This window comes from Monodelphis domestica, chromosome 2 (genome assembly GCF_027887165.1).
Source record: "Monodelphis domestica isolate mMonDom1 chromosome 2, mMonDom1.pri, whole genome shotgun sequence".
In the NCBI taxonomy this organism is placed as follows: Eukaryota; Metazoa; Chordata; class Mammalia; order Didelphimorphia; family Didelphidae; genus Monodelphis; species Monodelphis domestica.
The window spans coordinates 161630005-161645423 of NC_077228.1; the positions used below are offsets into that span (position 1 = coordinate 161630005).

The 15419-nt window shown below is 40.4% G+C and overlaps 1 protein-coding gene across 2 annotated transcripts in view; it reads left to right on the plus strand.

The window, feature by feature from the left end:
* Window positions 1-10035: 10035 nt before the first annotated feature.
* GALNT2 (polypeptide N-acetylgalactosaminyltransferase 2) overlaps window positions 10036-15419 on the plus strand; it is a 263261-nt gene continuing 257877 nt past the window's right edge. Inside the window, exon 1 of one of the 2 annotated variants that reach the window (XM_001369258.5) lies at window positions 10036-10414. In XM_001369258.5, coding sequence (XP_001369295.1) covers window positions 10286-10414 — 129 coding nt within the window. In that variant the 5' untranslated portion in view covers window positions 10036-10285. The remainder of the gene's footprint in view (window positions 10415-15419) is intronic. The other variant, XM_056816138.1, reaches the window with a different exon arrangement.

Here is a 15419-nt window from a genome sequence, read left to right on the forward strand (position 1 = left end):
TGAACAATAACAATACTATCTGAATTCTGGGACCAAAATCCATAGCCTTGAAGACATACCCTTTTATGTTAAAAACAAACTTTGGCTCCTGGGGTCCAGCTAGTCTTATTGGTGAGTGCCTCATATGTCCTACTGACTACTGCCAAGCTGACTCTCAATTTCATTTTATTCTGACCATCCTCTCATCAAATACTCCAACATCATTCTATCCTGATCTTCTTCATCACCACCTTTTACCAATTTTCTGGTCTAGATCCCTGATTAAATCAATATTGCCATCATTTCTTGAATTTGTTTATCTTGCCCTTATCCTCTGCAGTGATTTTTAAACAATATCTGTCCTAAGTTTGTTGTTCAGTCATTTTAGTAATGTCTGACTCTCCATGACCCCATTTGGGGCTCTTTTAGCAAAGAAACTGGAGTGGTTTGTCATTTTCTTTTCCAGATCATTTTATAAATGAGGAAACTGAAGTAGACAGGGTTAAATGATTTACCTAAGGTCACACCTGATTCCAAGTCCAGTGCTCTACTCACTGGGACACCTTGCTGCTCTCGTTACAACTGCTTTATTTATATTGTCTTTCTTAGAATGTGATAACTCCTTCAAGGCAGAAAATCTCTCTTTTTTATTTGTATCCCCAGAGTTTTCAGTGCTTGGCACATGGTCAAAGCTTAATATATGTTTTTTTTTCATTTATTTATTCATTTACTCTTCCAGTTTTGATTCTTGCTTCATTTATACAAACCTCATTTTTCTCTGAATTCTTCATATTTAGTTCTACTTAAAGGTAGAGTGGGATTATAGTTTATTATTGTTATCACAAAAGCATTCTTCTTTCTTTCTCTTAAGACATTAAGCTATCCTAGCCTGAATAATCATTCTTCTCTACTTTAGAGGTAGTTTAAAACTTTTTTTGAAATTCTGAACTTTAACCTTCGCAAAAGAGCATTTCACATACAGAACACAAAGAAAGAGAATTCTATATATATGAAATGGTGACTATTTCACATTACTTACTTTTTAAAAAAGCATATAATAAATTCATGTTACTTTCAAAGCTATTCTGCTTGTCTGTGCTCTGTGCTTCCCTTGGAATTTCCTTTTCTTCTCTTTGGGAAGTTTTAAAAGTATCATAGCCCTTTAATAAAAACACAATTGCAGGGGCAGCTGAGCAGCTGGGTAGCTCAGTGGATTGAGAGCCAGGCCTAGAGACAGGAGGTCCTAGGTTCAAATCTGGCCTCAGATGCTTCCCAGCTGTGTGATCTTGGGCAAGTTACTTGACCCCTATTGCCCATCCCTTACAACTCTTCTGCCTTGGAATCAATAGATTCCAAGACAGAATGTAAAGGTTTAAAACAACAACACACAATTGCTAACCTTTTCTCTCCTCCTGACTTCCTTCTTCCATTGAGAGACAGAGACAGAGAGAAGGAGAGGGAGAGGGAGAGGGAGAGGGAGAGGGAGAGGGAGAGGGAGGGAGAGGGAGAGAGAGGGAGAGAGGGAGAGAGGGAGAGAGACAGAGAGACAGAGAGACAGAGAGACAGAGACAGAGAGAAGGAAGGAAGGAAGGAAGAAAAAGAATCAACCTTGTAACAAATAAGTATAGTCAAACAAAATTATTTCACACAGTGATCATATCCAAAACTTTCTCTGTCAGGAAATGGTTAACATGCCTCATCATGGACCTTCTGGAAGATATGGTTGGTCATAGATTTGATCAGGGTTCCCAAGTTCTTCAAAGTTTTATTCTAAATAGTTTCATTGTTCTTGTATAAATTATTCTGTTTAAGTTCACTTCAGAGAAGAACAAGAACTAGAGGAGCAAGGGCAATGAAATTCAAACTGAACAACAGGACAGAGGCGGGGAACCCTCCTTCTGGACTCAAATCCAAAGGTATGCCCCCCAAAAGCTGGACTCTGAGAATACTCGGGTCTAAGGGGAAGGCAGAGGGAAGATCCCAGGACTCTTCCCCCACAACCCAGAGGGCTGAGCCTCCAGCAGCAGTGGGAACCTCTGAGCAGGCAAAGGTGCTGGTTTGGAGGATCTACCTTGTGAGCAGCAGGGCACCAGGCTCGAAGCATCCAGTGTGGACAGCGGGGAGGAAGCCAGGGAGAGACCTGGGCCATGGCTGGGTCCCTCTATCTGGCTCCAGTCTCACCATTGCCTCGGGGCACATCCAGACCAATCCAGTTGAACCTAATCCCATCAGGACTCCTCAGAGCTCAGGGAGGTGGGCAAAGGCACTGTGGAACCTTGTGGACAGTGGAGAAGCAGCTGGAGAGAACTGGAGAGAGCCTGGGCGGCCCAGCCTTCCAGGAGTCTTTGGCCTCAGAGCACATACAGCCCAACCCAGTTGAACTTAATCCAATCAAAAGCCTCCAGAGGACAGGGAAGCTAACATTCCTCCCCTAGAGACTGTACCAAGAGATCTGACAAAGCTCCAAGAGGGGAGACTGACAGTCCCAAAACCAAAACAAAATGAGAGGAGTAAGAGCACAGACAAATATGGGGAGCAAAGAAGGGGTAAACTCGAACAAACAACAGAAAAAGAAGAAAGAAATTACAATAGACAGCTTCTGCACAGGTAATGAGCAAAGAGCAAACTAAACAGAGGGGGAGGGATAAGCAAAGGAAAAATCAGAATTCCCAGCGAATTGGATACAGGCTTTGGAAGAACTCAAAATGCAATTCAAAACACAATTAAGAGATGCTTAAGACAATTGGGAAAAGAACTTAAAAACTAAGATAAGTCATCTGGAAACAGAGGCACTTGAACTAAAACAAGAAAATAGTGTCTTGAAAACCAAAATCAACCAGCTGGAAAATGAGGTAAAGGAGATGAAAGATGAGGCAAAGATGAGGTGAAGAATATGAAAGATGACCTCCAAAGAAAATCTGACCAAAAGGAAAAGGACGACCAAAAAACTAAGGATGAAATCCAGTCTTTAAGAACCAGAATACAACAACTAGAATGAAGTGACCTCACAAGGGAGCAGGACACTATAAAATAAAACCAAAAGAATGAAAAAAATTGAGGAAAATATGAAGCATCTCATTCACAAAACAGAGGATTTAGAAAATCATTCAAGGAGGGACAATTTAAGAATCATTGGCTTACCAGAAGACTATGACAAAAGAAAAAAGCCTGGACACTATATTACAGGAAATTATTAAAGAAAACTGCCCTGATATCCTAGAACAAGAGGGAAAAGTGGAGATAGATAGAATCCACAGATTACCTCCTATACTTAATCCCCAACTGACAACACCCAGGAATGTTATAGCCAAATTCAAGAACTATCAGTCCAAAGAAAAGATATTACAAGCTGTCAAGAAGTCATTCAGATACCAAGGAACCACAGTGAGGATAACTCAGGATCTGGCTGCATCCACACTGAAAAAAAGAAAGGACTGCAGGGGTGAAGGGCATATGACTGAGGAGAGACTCTAAACGAACACTCTAATGCAGATATCAACAACATGGAAATGGGTTTGAATCAAGAACACATGTGATACACAGTGAAATTCCACATCGGCTATGGGAGAGGTGGGGGGGGGGGAAGAAAAGAAAATGATCTTTGTTTCCAATGAATAATGTTTGGAAATGACCAAATAAAGCAATGTTTAAAAAAAAAAGAAAGGCATGGAATATGATATTCTGGAAAGCAAGGGAACTAGGTCTACAACCAAGAATCAACTACCCAGCAAATCTGACTATATTCTTTCAGGGGAAAGTATGGTCATTCAACAAAATAGAAGAATTTCAAGAATTCGTAAAGAAAAGACCAGACCTGAACAGAAAATTTGATGTCCAAGCACAGAACTCAAAAGAATCATCAAAAGGTAATTTAAAAAGAGGGGGAAAAAGAAAAACAAAACAAAACAAATTTAAGAGACTCAATAAGTTAAAATGATATTAAGTTAAAAAGGGGTCATTGGTAACTCTTAAAAACTGTTGTTATTACCTGGGCAGCAAAAAGAAGTACACTTAGAGGGAACAGTGACAAAATGTATAGGATGAAAGGACAAGACATGAATAGGTATATAGATATATGCATGCAAAAATACATACACATGAGTATGCATATATATACACATATATACATAACTAGAGCTTAAAATAGGTTAATATTAAAAGAAATGGGAAAAGAAACAAATGGGGGGGTAAATTTATATATCATAAAGAATCTCATGGTGGGAGGGGAGAGAACATCAATACACTGGAAGTGTAAAGAGGTCAGAGACAGGAAATACTCAACTTTTACGTGCTTGGAAATTGACTCAAAGAGGGAAAAACAATCCAATCCATTGGGGGCAGAGAATAGATTTGTGCCCTATAGGGGAGTAGAAGGGTAACAAAAGGTCTGGTGGGGAGGGAAGCAGTACAAGAGAGGGAGGGGGTGGGGGTTAATTTTAGAAAGACTACAGGGAAAATAAGGGGGGAATAAGAAGGGAGGGGGGCAGAAAGGGAAGTAAAATAAGGGTGGGAACAAGGGGGATGGTTTAAAAGCAAACATTGGTGTAGAAGGAAATAGTGAAAGAAGAAAAGGCAGGAACAGGAGCAGAAATCAAAATGCTGGGAAATACACAGCTAGTAATCATAACTGAATGTGAATGGAATGAAGTCACCCATAAAACGTAAGTGAATAGTAGAGTGGATTAGAATCCAAAACCCTACCATATGCTGTCTACAAGAAACACACACGAGGAAGGTAGATACACATAGGGTGAAAGTAAGAGGGTGGAACCAAATCTATTGGGCATCAACTAACAAAAAGAAGGTAGGAGTCGCAATCATGATATCCGACAAAGCCAAAGTAAAAATAAATCTAGCTAAAAGAGATAGGGAAGGTAATTACATCCTGATAAAAGTCAGTTTAGACAGTGAGGAAATATCTGTACTCAACATGTATGCACCAAATGGCATAGCATTCAAATTTCTAAAGGAGAAATTAGAGGAACTCAAGGACGAAATAGACAGAAAAACTATACTAGTGGGACACCTGAACCTTACTTTATCCAAACTAGATAAATCAAACCAAAAAATAAATAAGAAAGAGGTAAGAGAAGTTAATGAAATCCTAGAAAAATTAGAGTTAGTAGACATGTGGAGAAAAATAAATAGGGACAAAAAGGAATATACCTTCTTTTCTGCAGCACATGGTACATTCACAAAAATTGACCATGTATTAGGGCATAAAAACATTGCAAACAAGTGCAAAAGAGCAGACAGCTATGGAAATTAATGAATGCTGGAGGGGATGTGGCAAAGTAGGGACACTAATTTATTGCTGGTGGAGTTGTGAATTGATCCAATCATTCTGGAGGGCAATTTGGAACTATGCCCAAAGGGCGATAAAAGACTGTCTGCCCTTTGATCCAGCCATGGCACTGCTGGGTTTGTACCCCAAAGAGATAATAAGGAAAAAGACTTGTACAAGAATATTCATAGCTGCACTCTTTATGTGGCCAAAAATTGGAAAATGAGGGGATGCCTTTCAATTGGGGAATGGCTGAACAAATTGTGGTATATGTTGGTGATGGAATACTATTGTGCTAAAAGGAATAATAAAGTGGACGAATTCCATGGAGACTGGAACAACCTCTAGGAAGTGATGCAGAGCGAAAGGAGCAGAACCAGGAACACATTGTACCCAGAGACTGATACACTGTGGTACAATCGAAGGTGATGGACTTCTCCATTAGGGACAATGCAGTGTCCCTGAACAATCAGCAGGGATCTAAAAAACACTATCCACAAGCAGAGGATAAACTGTGGGAGTAAAAACACAGATGAAAAGCAACTGCTTGACTATAGGGGTGGAGGGGAAATGACTAAGGAGAGACTCTAAATGAACATTCTAATGCAAATACCAACAACATGGAAATGGGTTCGAATCAAGAACACATGTGATACCCAGTGGAATCGCGAGTCTGCTATGGGAGAGGTGGTGGGAGGGGGGAGGGAAGAAAAGAAAATGATCTTTGTTTCCAGGGAATAATATTTGGAAATGACCAAATAAAATAATGTTTAAAAAAAAGGTAAAAAAAAAAAGAACTGGAGGAGCAAAAAGTTCACGTACCATGAGCTGAGCCTTGATGAAAGGTAGGAATTGATTTGGAGCTGGAAGTGAATAATGGAGATATTCTAGGCAGAACCAACAGCCTGTGCAAAGATAACTTGAGAAGATATCTTGAGTCCATGAATAAGTGAAAAAAGTATTTAAGTGCTTACAATGTACAAAGTATTCCGTTAAGGTGAAGCTAGTCAGTCAAGTTAGCAGGAACCTAAATTTTGCCAGCTTCCATCATGAATGTAAATATCATGTCAAATGCCATCTCCTCCATAAAGTGTTTCCTGCTCCCCCCTTGCTGCTACAGACTCCACTGAAATAACCTTGTATTTATTTTGTATTCTATTTTTATCTACTCATATGTGTACTCAATAGCACTTAGCACTACACCCATCACTTTTTTTAACTTAAACTCTTACCTTCTGTAGTAGAGTCAACACTAAATATCAGTTCCAGGGCTGAAGAGTTGTAAGAGCTGGGCAGTTGAGGTTAAGTGACTTGCCCAGGGTCATAGCTAGGAAGTGTTTGAGGCCATACTTGAACAGAGAACCTCCTGCCTCCAAGCTGGGCTCTCTATCCACTGAGCCACCTCACTGCCCCCTCAGTCACTTCTTAGAGTACTTAATAAAGGCTTGTTGATTCGAAAAAAAAAAGTTCACTTCACTTGTGTCAGTTCATACAAACTGGTTTTCTCTGAAATTCTTTCATTATTTCCTGCAGCACCATAATATTCTCTAGGCGGTATTTCTATCTAAATAATATAGCCATATGGAATCAAGGCTCCTTTTCCTTTGCTGAGTGATAAAGAGATACTGACAAATTCTTCTCCATCTTTCTTTTGGAGGTTCATAGTTTTAGAGCTAGAAGGGATCTTCAGCATCTAGTCCAACTTCTTTATTTTATAGATTAGAAACCTGAGACCCAAAGAAGCTACATGTTTTACCCATGGTCAGTAAATGCCAGTTAGAATTTGAATCTATATATTGTGATTCTAAATTCAGTGCTCTTTACATTATTCCATGCTACTTTGAATCATAGCATTTGTGGAGTTGGAAGGAACCTTAGACATAGCATAATTCAACTGTGTTTTTTATGAAAAAGCAGGTTTTCTAGATTTTTCAAGGACTATCATCTTTTCATTTGCCATCACATTATACTCTTACAACATTTTATTTTCCCAGATTATAGTTTATTTTACACTAATTATATTTGAGGATGACTGTTTCCTGGAAACTTAATCCTATCAATGAACAATTTCCAAATGACAATGTAGGATGGATTATTTCTGGGAAGGTTCCAGCAGAGAACTAATCCCATCCATTGTTTGTAGATTATTGCAGCTTCAGTTCCAGAACCTGACACTCACAGATTCAACATTTTGTGAGTTCAGTTTATTGGGGGGGGGGGGGAAGAAGGGATGTGAGGGTAATCTTAGAGGGGCAGAACAACAGTCTTCTGTCTGCTAACTATGATATATCAATTCCCATCTACCTATCTATCTTTTTCACTTACAAGGTCACTTTGGAAGCACTGAATGTCAACTTTGCCTTTGGTTCTGAGGTTCTGACCTAAGGATTTTCTTTGGCTTTCAAATATTTTTTAATACTTCAAGAAGGTACTATTTAATAGCTAAAATTTTAAAAGAGAGAGAGAGTGTGTGTGTGCGCGCGCGTGCGTGTAGGGCCAACTTCAGAGTCAGGAAAATCTAGGTTCTAATCCTTCTAATCTAATCTAATCTAATCTAATCTAATCCTGTCTCTGATACTCAGTGGTACTATGATCCTGAGCAAATTACTGAAATTTTTCAGTGCCCTAAGTAACTCTATGACCATAAATTGCAAGACAGTTCCATATATGCTTTGGTAAAATGTATTTCCTTAAAGGGAGCTTCCTACACATTTGAAATCACAGGATCAAACACATATGTATACATATATGTATGTGAATATTATATACATATCTCTATACACAGATACATATATCTATAATATTGCCTTTGGCTCCTTCAATGTTTTTGCTGTTAGAAAATGCTCAGTGGTTAGTTAATTGGAAAATAACAACCTAAGAAATTCTTATTTCTGAGAGTACGTCTGAAAAAAAAAAATTAGCTGGCATTAGGAAAGCACAAAAGAAATATTCCAGCCATATTTATGTCTAACTACAAGTAGCTGAAGTTACCATTGTGTATTGTCAGAAAAAAAGCCCTTAGGGCTTTTGAAATGAAAATATTACATTGATAGATGACAGCTACGATCCTATCCAGCAAGGTATTATGATTGAAGGGTAATCAGGGTAAAACAACACCTATTGAGAGTTTATTACACAACCCATTACATTAAAAAATGCTATAAGAAATACAAGTTGTTTATGACTAGGGAGGAAAGGAGGATGAAAGGAAAAGCATGGTAAAATTAACTCTGTTCTAGAAACACCTTGTTCAAATTGTTAAATTATGCTCACTGCCAACACAGGTAGAGTGGAAGCTCTTTTAGAGGAAAGAATGCTTGGATTGGAAATTAGGAGATCTGAGTTCTGGTCCTGGATCTAGCATTAGCTAGTTGTGTGACCTTGGAAAAATCACTTCAGTTTTCTGTAACTCAATTTCCTCACTTGCAAAATGGTGATGATTAATTGTACTTTCTCATGGAATTGTGAAATAAGATTTTGGAAACACTAAAGCACTACCATAAGTAATAGAATGTCGTCTTCCTTGAAACTTGGGAAATTTGAATTCCCAGTAGACTTGGTGTGAAGGACAGTTTCAAACACTGATGGTTTTTAATCTTTACTCTAGTTCCTCCTCTCCTAAGCAGGATTCTAACTTCACACCTATTGAAAGATGTTACATTTGCTAGCCTTTAGTTTTCTTAGTAAAAAAAAAGAAAAGAAAAGAAATCGATCTTTGAGTTATCTAAAGATTTTTTTTCGTCTCCTTTACTCTTTGTTCATTAAAAAAAAAAATCAGTGCTCCTAAAACAATCAACTTCGAGAAATACTTCCTTAGCTTTTACCCACAAAGTCTTAACACCTCTGCCAAAAATATAACACCTGGGGAATAGGAACTTTGCACTTTTAGGGGAAAGGAAGACAAGCTGGAAATGAAGAGAAATCAGGGGAAAAGTGGTGGTGGTGGGGAAAGTCATGTCCAGGCTGGATACTGGACAAAAGAATTTAGGACTCCTGGATAATAATTGCAAAGCTCTGGAGAACTTCAAAGCGCGTCCTCGAGACGACAGTGTCCAAAGCCTACGATAACTGAAGCTGGAGGCAGAGGGAGGGGTCAATCTTCCCGCATCGTTTCCGAGCAGATTCTGTGTGTGGCCCGCCTGTCATTTGCCCTGGCCGAATGTGTGCGCGTGTAAAGGAGAAAGGAAAGCCTGGAGTGTGTGCATGAACCCGGGGGCAGGAGAAGAAGAAAAGAATGAAAGAGGAAGAAGAGAAGAGATAGAAAGAGGGAGAGGAGAAGCTGAGAGAGGGAGAGAGGAGGGAAAGAGGAGATAGAAGAAAGGAGAGAAACGGAGAAGAAAGGAGAAAAAGGAAGATTGAGGGAGAGAGGAGAGAAGGGAGGGGAGAGGAGAAGAGAGAGGGAAAGAAGATTCAAAAAGAGCGAGAAGAAGCCGAGAGAGGGAGAGGAAAAGTGGGGGGGGGTGGAGAGAAAGGAGATGGGGTGAGGAAGAACCCTCTGGGAGAGCTCTCTCTTACCCTCCTCCTCCGGTGTTGCTCCCCTCCCCCGGCTGAGCCCCAGCGTGCTGCAGCCATGGAGACACATCTAATCCCCTCCTCTCTTCCCAACCCACCAGCCCCCACAGCAATCGCGGATTGGTCGCCCTTTGCTCCCTGACCCCTCTTGATGCTGATGTGGGCCGCTTCTTCCTGCTTTGGCCGCCGCCGCCGCCTCTGGCCTGGGAGGGCGGGGTGGAGGAGGGAGGCGGGGGAGGCTGCAGACGGCAGAGCCGCTGCGCACACCCGAGGGGCGGGGGGAGCTGGCTCGGGTGCCGCCGCCGTCGCTGCCGCCGCCGCCGCTGCTGCAGGAGGAGCCGCCGCCGCCAGCGCCGCCACGGCCGGAGGAGGAGCCGCCGGAGCCGCTGCCGCCGCCCTCCGCCCCCTCCCCTTCTCCCTTCCTCCTCCTTCTTCTCCTCCTTCTCCCCGGCCGGAGGGAAGACTCCCAGAGCAGCCCCGGCGGCCGGAGCGCCCCGCCGACTCGGGAGAATGCGGCGGCGATCGCGGATGCTGCTTTGCTTCGCCTTCCTCTGGGTGCTGGGCATTGCCTATTACATGTACTCCGGGGGCAGCACGGCGCTGGCCGGCGGTGGAGGTAGCGGCGGAACCGGCAAGAAGGTGGGTTAAGAGCGAGCCCCGAGCTCTGGGTCCACAGTCCCTGCGTATCCCGGTACTAGCGCTCCGGGCTCGGGTTCCTCTCTCCTCTGGGAAATTGACTTGAAATGGGACTCCTTTGATTTTCCCCCCTTCCAAGGCTTCTCCGGGGTGGGGGCTTGGGATTCTTCCTGACTTGCCCTGAGGTCCGTCCTGCCTCATTTCGTCCTCCTTCCACTTCCCCGAAGAGTCTTGTCTGTCTGTCCGTCTGTCTGTACCACGCCAGACTTATAACCTCCCCAATTCCTGGGCAGTTTGCGGGGCGGAAATCAAGGAGGAAACCTTTTAATTGAATTTATTTTATTTTTCCTTTGACCTCTCTCCCGGAGAGAAAGTATTGGAGACTTAATTTCTTCTCATTGTTTTAAAACCTATTTCTCCTTCCTGCCCTTCACTCCGCAGTAGGGTCCTCCCTGAGCCCAGAGTAAGAATTGGCCCCTTTGCTGTAATTAGCTGCTGAGATATAGAAACTGCAAGGTGGAGGCACATCAGACCCCAGGGGCCTTTAAAAGGCAGATTGCTTTATCCCTCCCTCCCTCCCTTTTCTTCTTGGTCCTCTTTTCATTCAAGTGGATTCCCTTACCCAACTGCAATAGCTTCAGCTCAGCTTTGGGAAGTTTCTGGGGAGGAGAGTAGGAAAAGACAAAAGGGAATCGGGAGAAGAGGAAGGGGGAGTCCGTTACCTCTAAAATGCCATATATTTTGTAGAAACAAGAGTTTAACTTGTTTCTCAGAGGTTCTTTCAGCTGCATGACACTAGTTGCAGTCTTTCCTTTTCTCCTCCCCCTTCCTTCTCGGTCTGTCTCTCTTTATCCCCCTCCTCTCACTCTTCGGGGAGAACCCCAGTTCTCCTGCCAAATACATTCTACACTTTTTTTTCTGTTTCTTTTGAGGAGTGGGTCACCATCACTTATTCTGAAACCCAATTCCCCCTGGAGTAGAAACTTGTCATGTGTATGCCCTTCCCCTAGGAGCCAGTCATGTTCACGTTTTCTCTTTTCTCATTTTAACAACTGGTTGAGCTATTTCCTTTTGCTTCATCCCAGGGCTAAGTGAAACATGTTCCCTCGTGCGCGTTAATTTTTCAGGGTATCTTCCTCTTGTTGTACCGATGTTTGCTTTTCCTTTTTTCTTTTCTTTTCTTTTTTTTAAGGGGCAAGTGACTAAGCGATTGATATGTAGAAACCGTATACGCTAAACTAGGAACACATTATTTTATGGTGCACAAGATCCCAGTTTTCTTTATCCATATCTGTATTGGAATGCAACCTTCAGTGTGAACAAATTCAGTTGCTCTCATGAAGCAAAATGAGATGAAGCAAAAGGAAAGAACTACTGTAGCATGCATTGTTGTACACTGGCATAGATTTTGTGTTTTCATATTTAATGTTTTCCAGCTTTTTAAAATGGTGCCGTCCTTTCCAAAAGCAAAGACCCCATCATTATGCTGACATTCAATGTCACACCAAACTGAGTTAAATTCTTAGTTAAAACTATCTGATACATTTAGTGGCCCTTCATGTGATTAGTTGTAGCAAGCAAGAATGTCATGTCCTATTGTAAATCAAACAGGGCTAATTAGAAACTGACAAGTTTTGGCACTGAACTTCCTCCTTTACTCTGACCTCTGAAATGTGTAGCTATTTAGGTATGGTTGCTTCATTCATTCTCTGATAGATAACATGGGTTATTAGATGAATCTAGGCTATCTGTTGGGCACTTGGCAACTTTAATCAGTTTGCCCCATCTAGAGGGCCTGAAATGAAAATTTCCACTGTCTTCAGACCCATTTACATGCTTTACTATTGAATTTCCATCATTCTGTACTCCAATATTCCTTTAAAAACAATAACAGTGCATGAATGGATGAATGAAAAATTATGTAATTAAGCCATTTAGAGTACCTACAACAAAGCACTGAGAATACAGATAATATAGCAAGATAGTCCTTGCTGTTAAGGAGCTCACATTCTTGTAGGGGAAGACAACACAAACATTATGCCTAGAGAAGTGATTTCATAGTTAAATGAAAAGCTTTAAATTGGATGTTTTCCCTAATCTCTCCCACCAACTAAAAAGTGATCCCTCTTTCCTGCAGTTTTTCAAGCTGATTTTGTTTGAACTCTATGCATTTAATAATTGTTTAATATTTTTTTGGAAGGAAGGAGACAAGCATTTTTAAGCACCTACTATGTGTGGGTTACTGAGCTAAGCACATTACAGATATGACCTTATTTAATCCTCACAAAAATGGCGGGAGGTGACTTATCCTCATTTTATAGTTAAGGAAACCAAGGCCAATAGATTAAGTGACAAAGCTAATAGGTATCTGAGGCTGGATTTGAACTCTGGTCTTCCTGACACATGGCCCAGGACCCTATCCACTGCCTTCTAGCTGTCAGTTTTGGGAAACATGCCTAGAAGGCAGGAGATGTATTTTAAAATATCTGTATCTTCAATTCTTTGCACATCACAGGTGTTTAATTAATGTTTGTTGAAATGAATTTGGATCTTAGGCAAGTCATCTAGTTCTCATTTGATTTATAAAAATGAAGGGATTGGATTTAAATGTTTGAATCCTTAAGCTACTTTCCAAATCCAAATCCATAATCCTCTGAACTCTTTTTTAAATTAAAAATTTTATTGATATCTCTTGTTTCATCTTGTGAACCCTTAAGCAAGGCTCTGTGAAGAAATACAGTGAGCAATCCATAAGTGTGGAGCAGTCCATTGTGCCATATGATATTAAGTTGGGATCTGTTGAATAATTGCTCATTCAATAGGTACTGTACCTAGGTACAGTAGGGTACTAGGTCAGGGACTGGGAGAGATGCAAATACAAATAAGTGGGGGAGAGATAAATCCCTGCCTTTAAGAGATTGACAATTTAATAGGAATCTTGTGCCAGAGCAGATTAGGAAGTCTTTGTTATGCATATGGAAAAGACTAAAAGATCTGAAGGTTGTGGAAAAGACAGAAGCTAGTCAAGTCCCAAGTACCATGTAGAGAAACTGATCTTGTTCTCTTCCATTGTTTTGCCAGTTTTATTAATTGATGTGATGCTTTCTCATGACAGTGTGATTCTTCCAAATAACTAATCTTCTGGAGTGGTACATATTGGAAGATTCACTAAGTTAGGGTTTGAGACATCTTTCCTGTTGACTTCAGAAGTATAGCTCCAGATGAAAAATTCAGGAGATTTGTTTTGGGCTGGTGGCAGTATGAAAGTAGAGAGACCATGTAGAAACAAGTGGGGGGAAATTAACAATTATACATGGGTTGGTGATTTGGGATTCTATTCTTTCTGTCAACGAACCATAAAATTTAATCCCAGCCCTTAGAATGGTTTAGTGATTGTCTGTAGAGGAAGAGGTGTGTAAATGAAATAGCTTCTGAAATTGCAGTAAAAGACTCATTAACTTCATGTGCTGGACCCTGATATAAAAAGTAAAAGAACTAAGACTGTTTTTGGTGGGGTGAATAGAATCCCCTGCTGTAGTGAATTTCCTGATGTAGTAGAAAATTTGTATAGACCTAGTTATTTCTGAATTGTTTCATTGGAGTTATGTTACTGGGAAATCCCTCCCATATTCACTTGCATAATTAAGTCTATTAAATTTTTATTTTTCTTCTAGCCCTCATGTAATGTACATAAAGAAGGTCACTGTAAAACCCTGGAATAAAGTTAGGGCAGGATTTAAATAGTTGTATATAGATATTCTTGTATAAACAAATCTGTATTTTCTCTATTGATTGCATGAGAGTACAAATACAAATATTGTCAATTTCTTTACATCATGAGGTTTTCTATCCTGGGAAAACAGGACTTCAGTTGTTTTTCTTTTTGGAATTGTCTAACATACAGACTGACTTGTATTTCTGCTGCCTCAGCTATCCAGCCAGAGCTTGTCACTGTGTGCCCTGCCTGTTAAGTAACTTATCACAAAACAGTTATACCCCCTTTAGCAGAAGTTAGAAAGCCAAGCTGAACTTGGATTGCAGATTAAAATATAGGTGCTGAAAGCCATCACAGATAGTTTTCTAGAACATAGGATTGCTAATATTTTGACTGCTGTTTTTTTTTGGGGGGGGGGTTGTACATATGTGTGTGCCAAATCTACTTCTGTGTGACTTGTTTAAAACTACATTTCATTTACATTTATATGGAATTTCCCCCTCATTTTGTTCTATTTCAAAAAAATGATTTATATTTAAAGGATGCTTTTCCTATGTGTATCTTAGATGTTTTTAAAAAAATTTGATCATGGTTAGGCCCCCAGTTCTTTTATGATATTGGCAGTGGATGGGGTAGGAGAAAGGGAAAGAGAGAGGGAGGAAGGGGACTTGTTAAAATCTGGGTAGTGCCATTGTTTAGTACAGAGAGGAAGACCATAGTTCCTGAAGAAAGAGGTGTACTTAAGTTTTCACCCAATATCTCAAAGGAACAGCTTATAGGAATCTTATTAATTGGCTCAGCATCCTTGGGAGCTAATTAAAAACTGTTAGCTGATGGAATTAAGAGGAACAACTGAGCAGATAAATGACTTCCCCAAGGTAACACATCCAATTCTTAACTTTGTTAAACCCCATGTTCTTGTCCTTTGTTTCAGGCAGCAGATCAAGCCTATTTTCTCTAGTTAGAGAAGTTAGAGTGAGGGTTTAATTAATTAATCAATTCATCTGCTTATATATTCACTTGTTGACTTAATTTGGTAGGACTATGATTACTTGAACCTGATACATGTTTGCGTGATTCATTTACTATTAAAAATTTTAACTTAGAAGTAGGTACCTTTGTATTATTTGGCACATAGGACCTCATTTAGGAGTAGCTTCAGAAATAATTTTGGAGGAAATGTATCCCACTGATGGCAAGGGATATTGTTACATTAGCTTTCTGCATGGGTAACCAAAAATATACTATGTAGTATGTGTGTACCGCTGTTGATAGATATATTATGAATAGCTT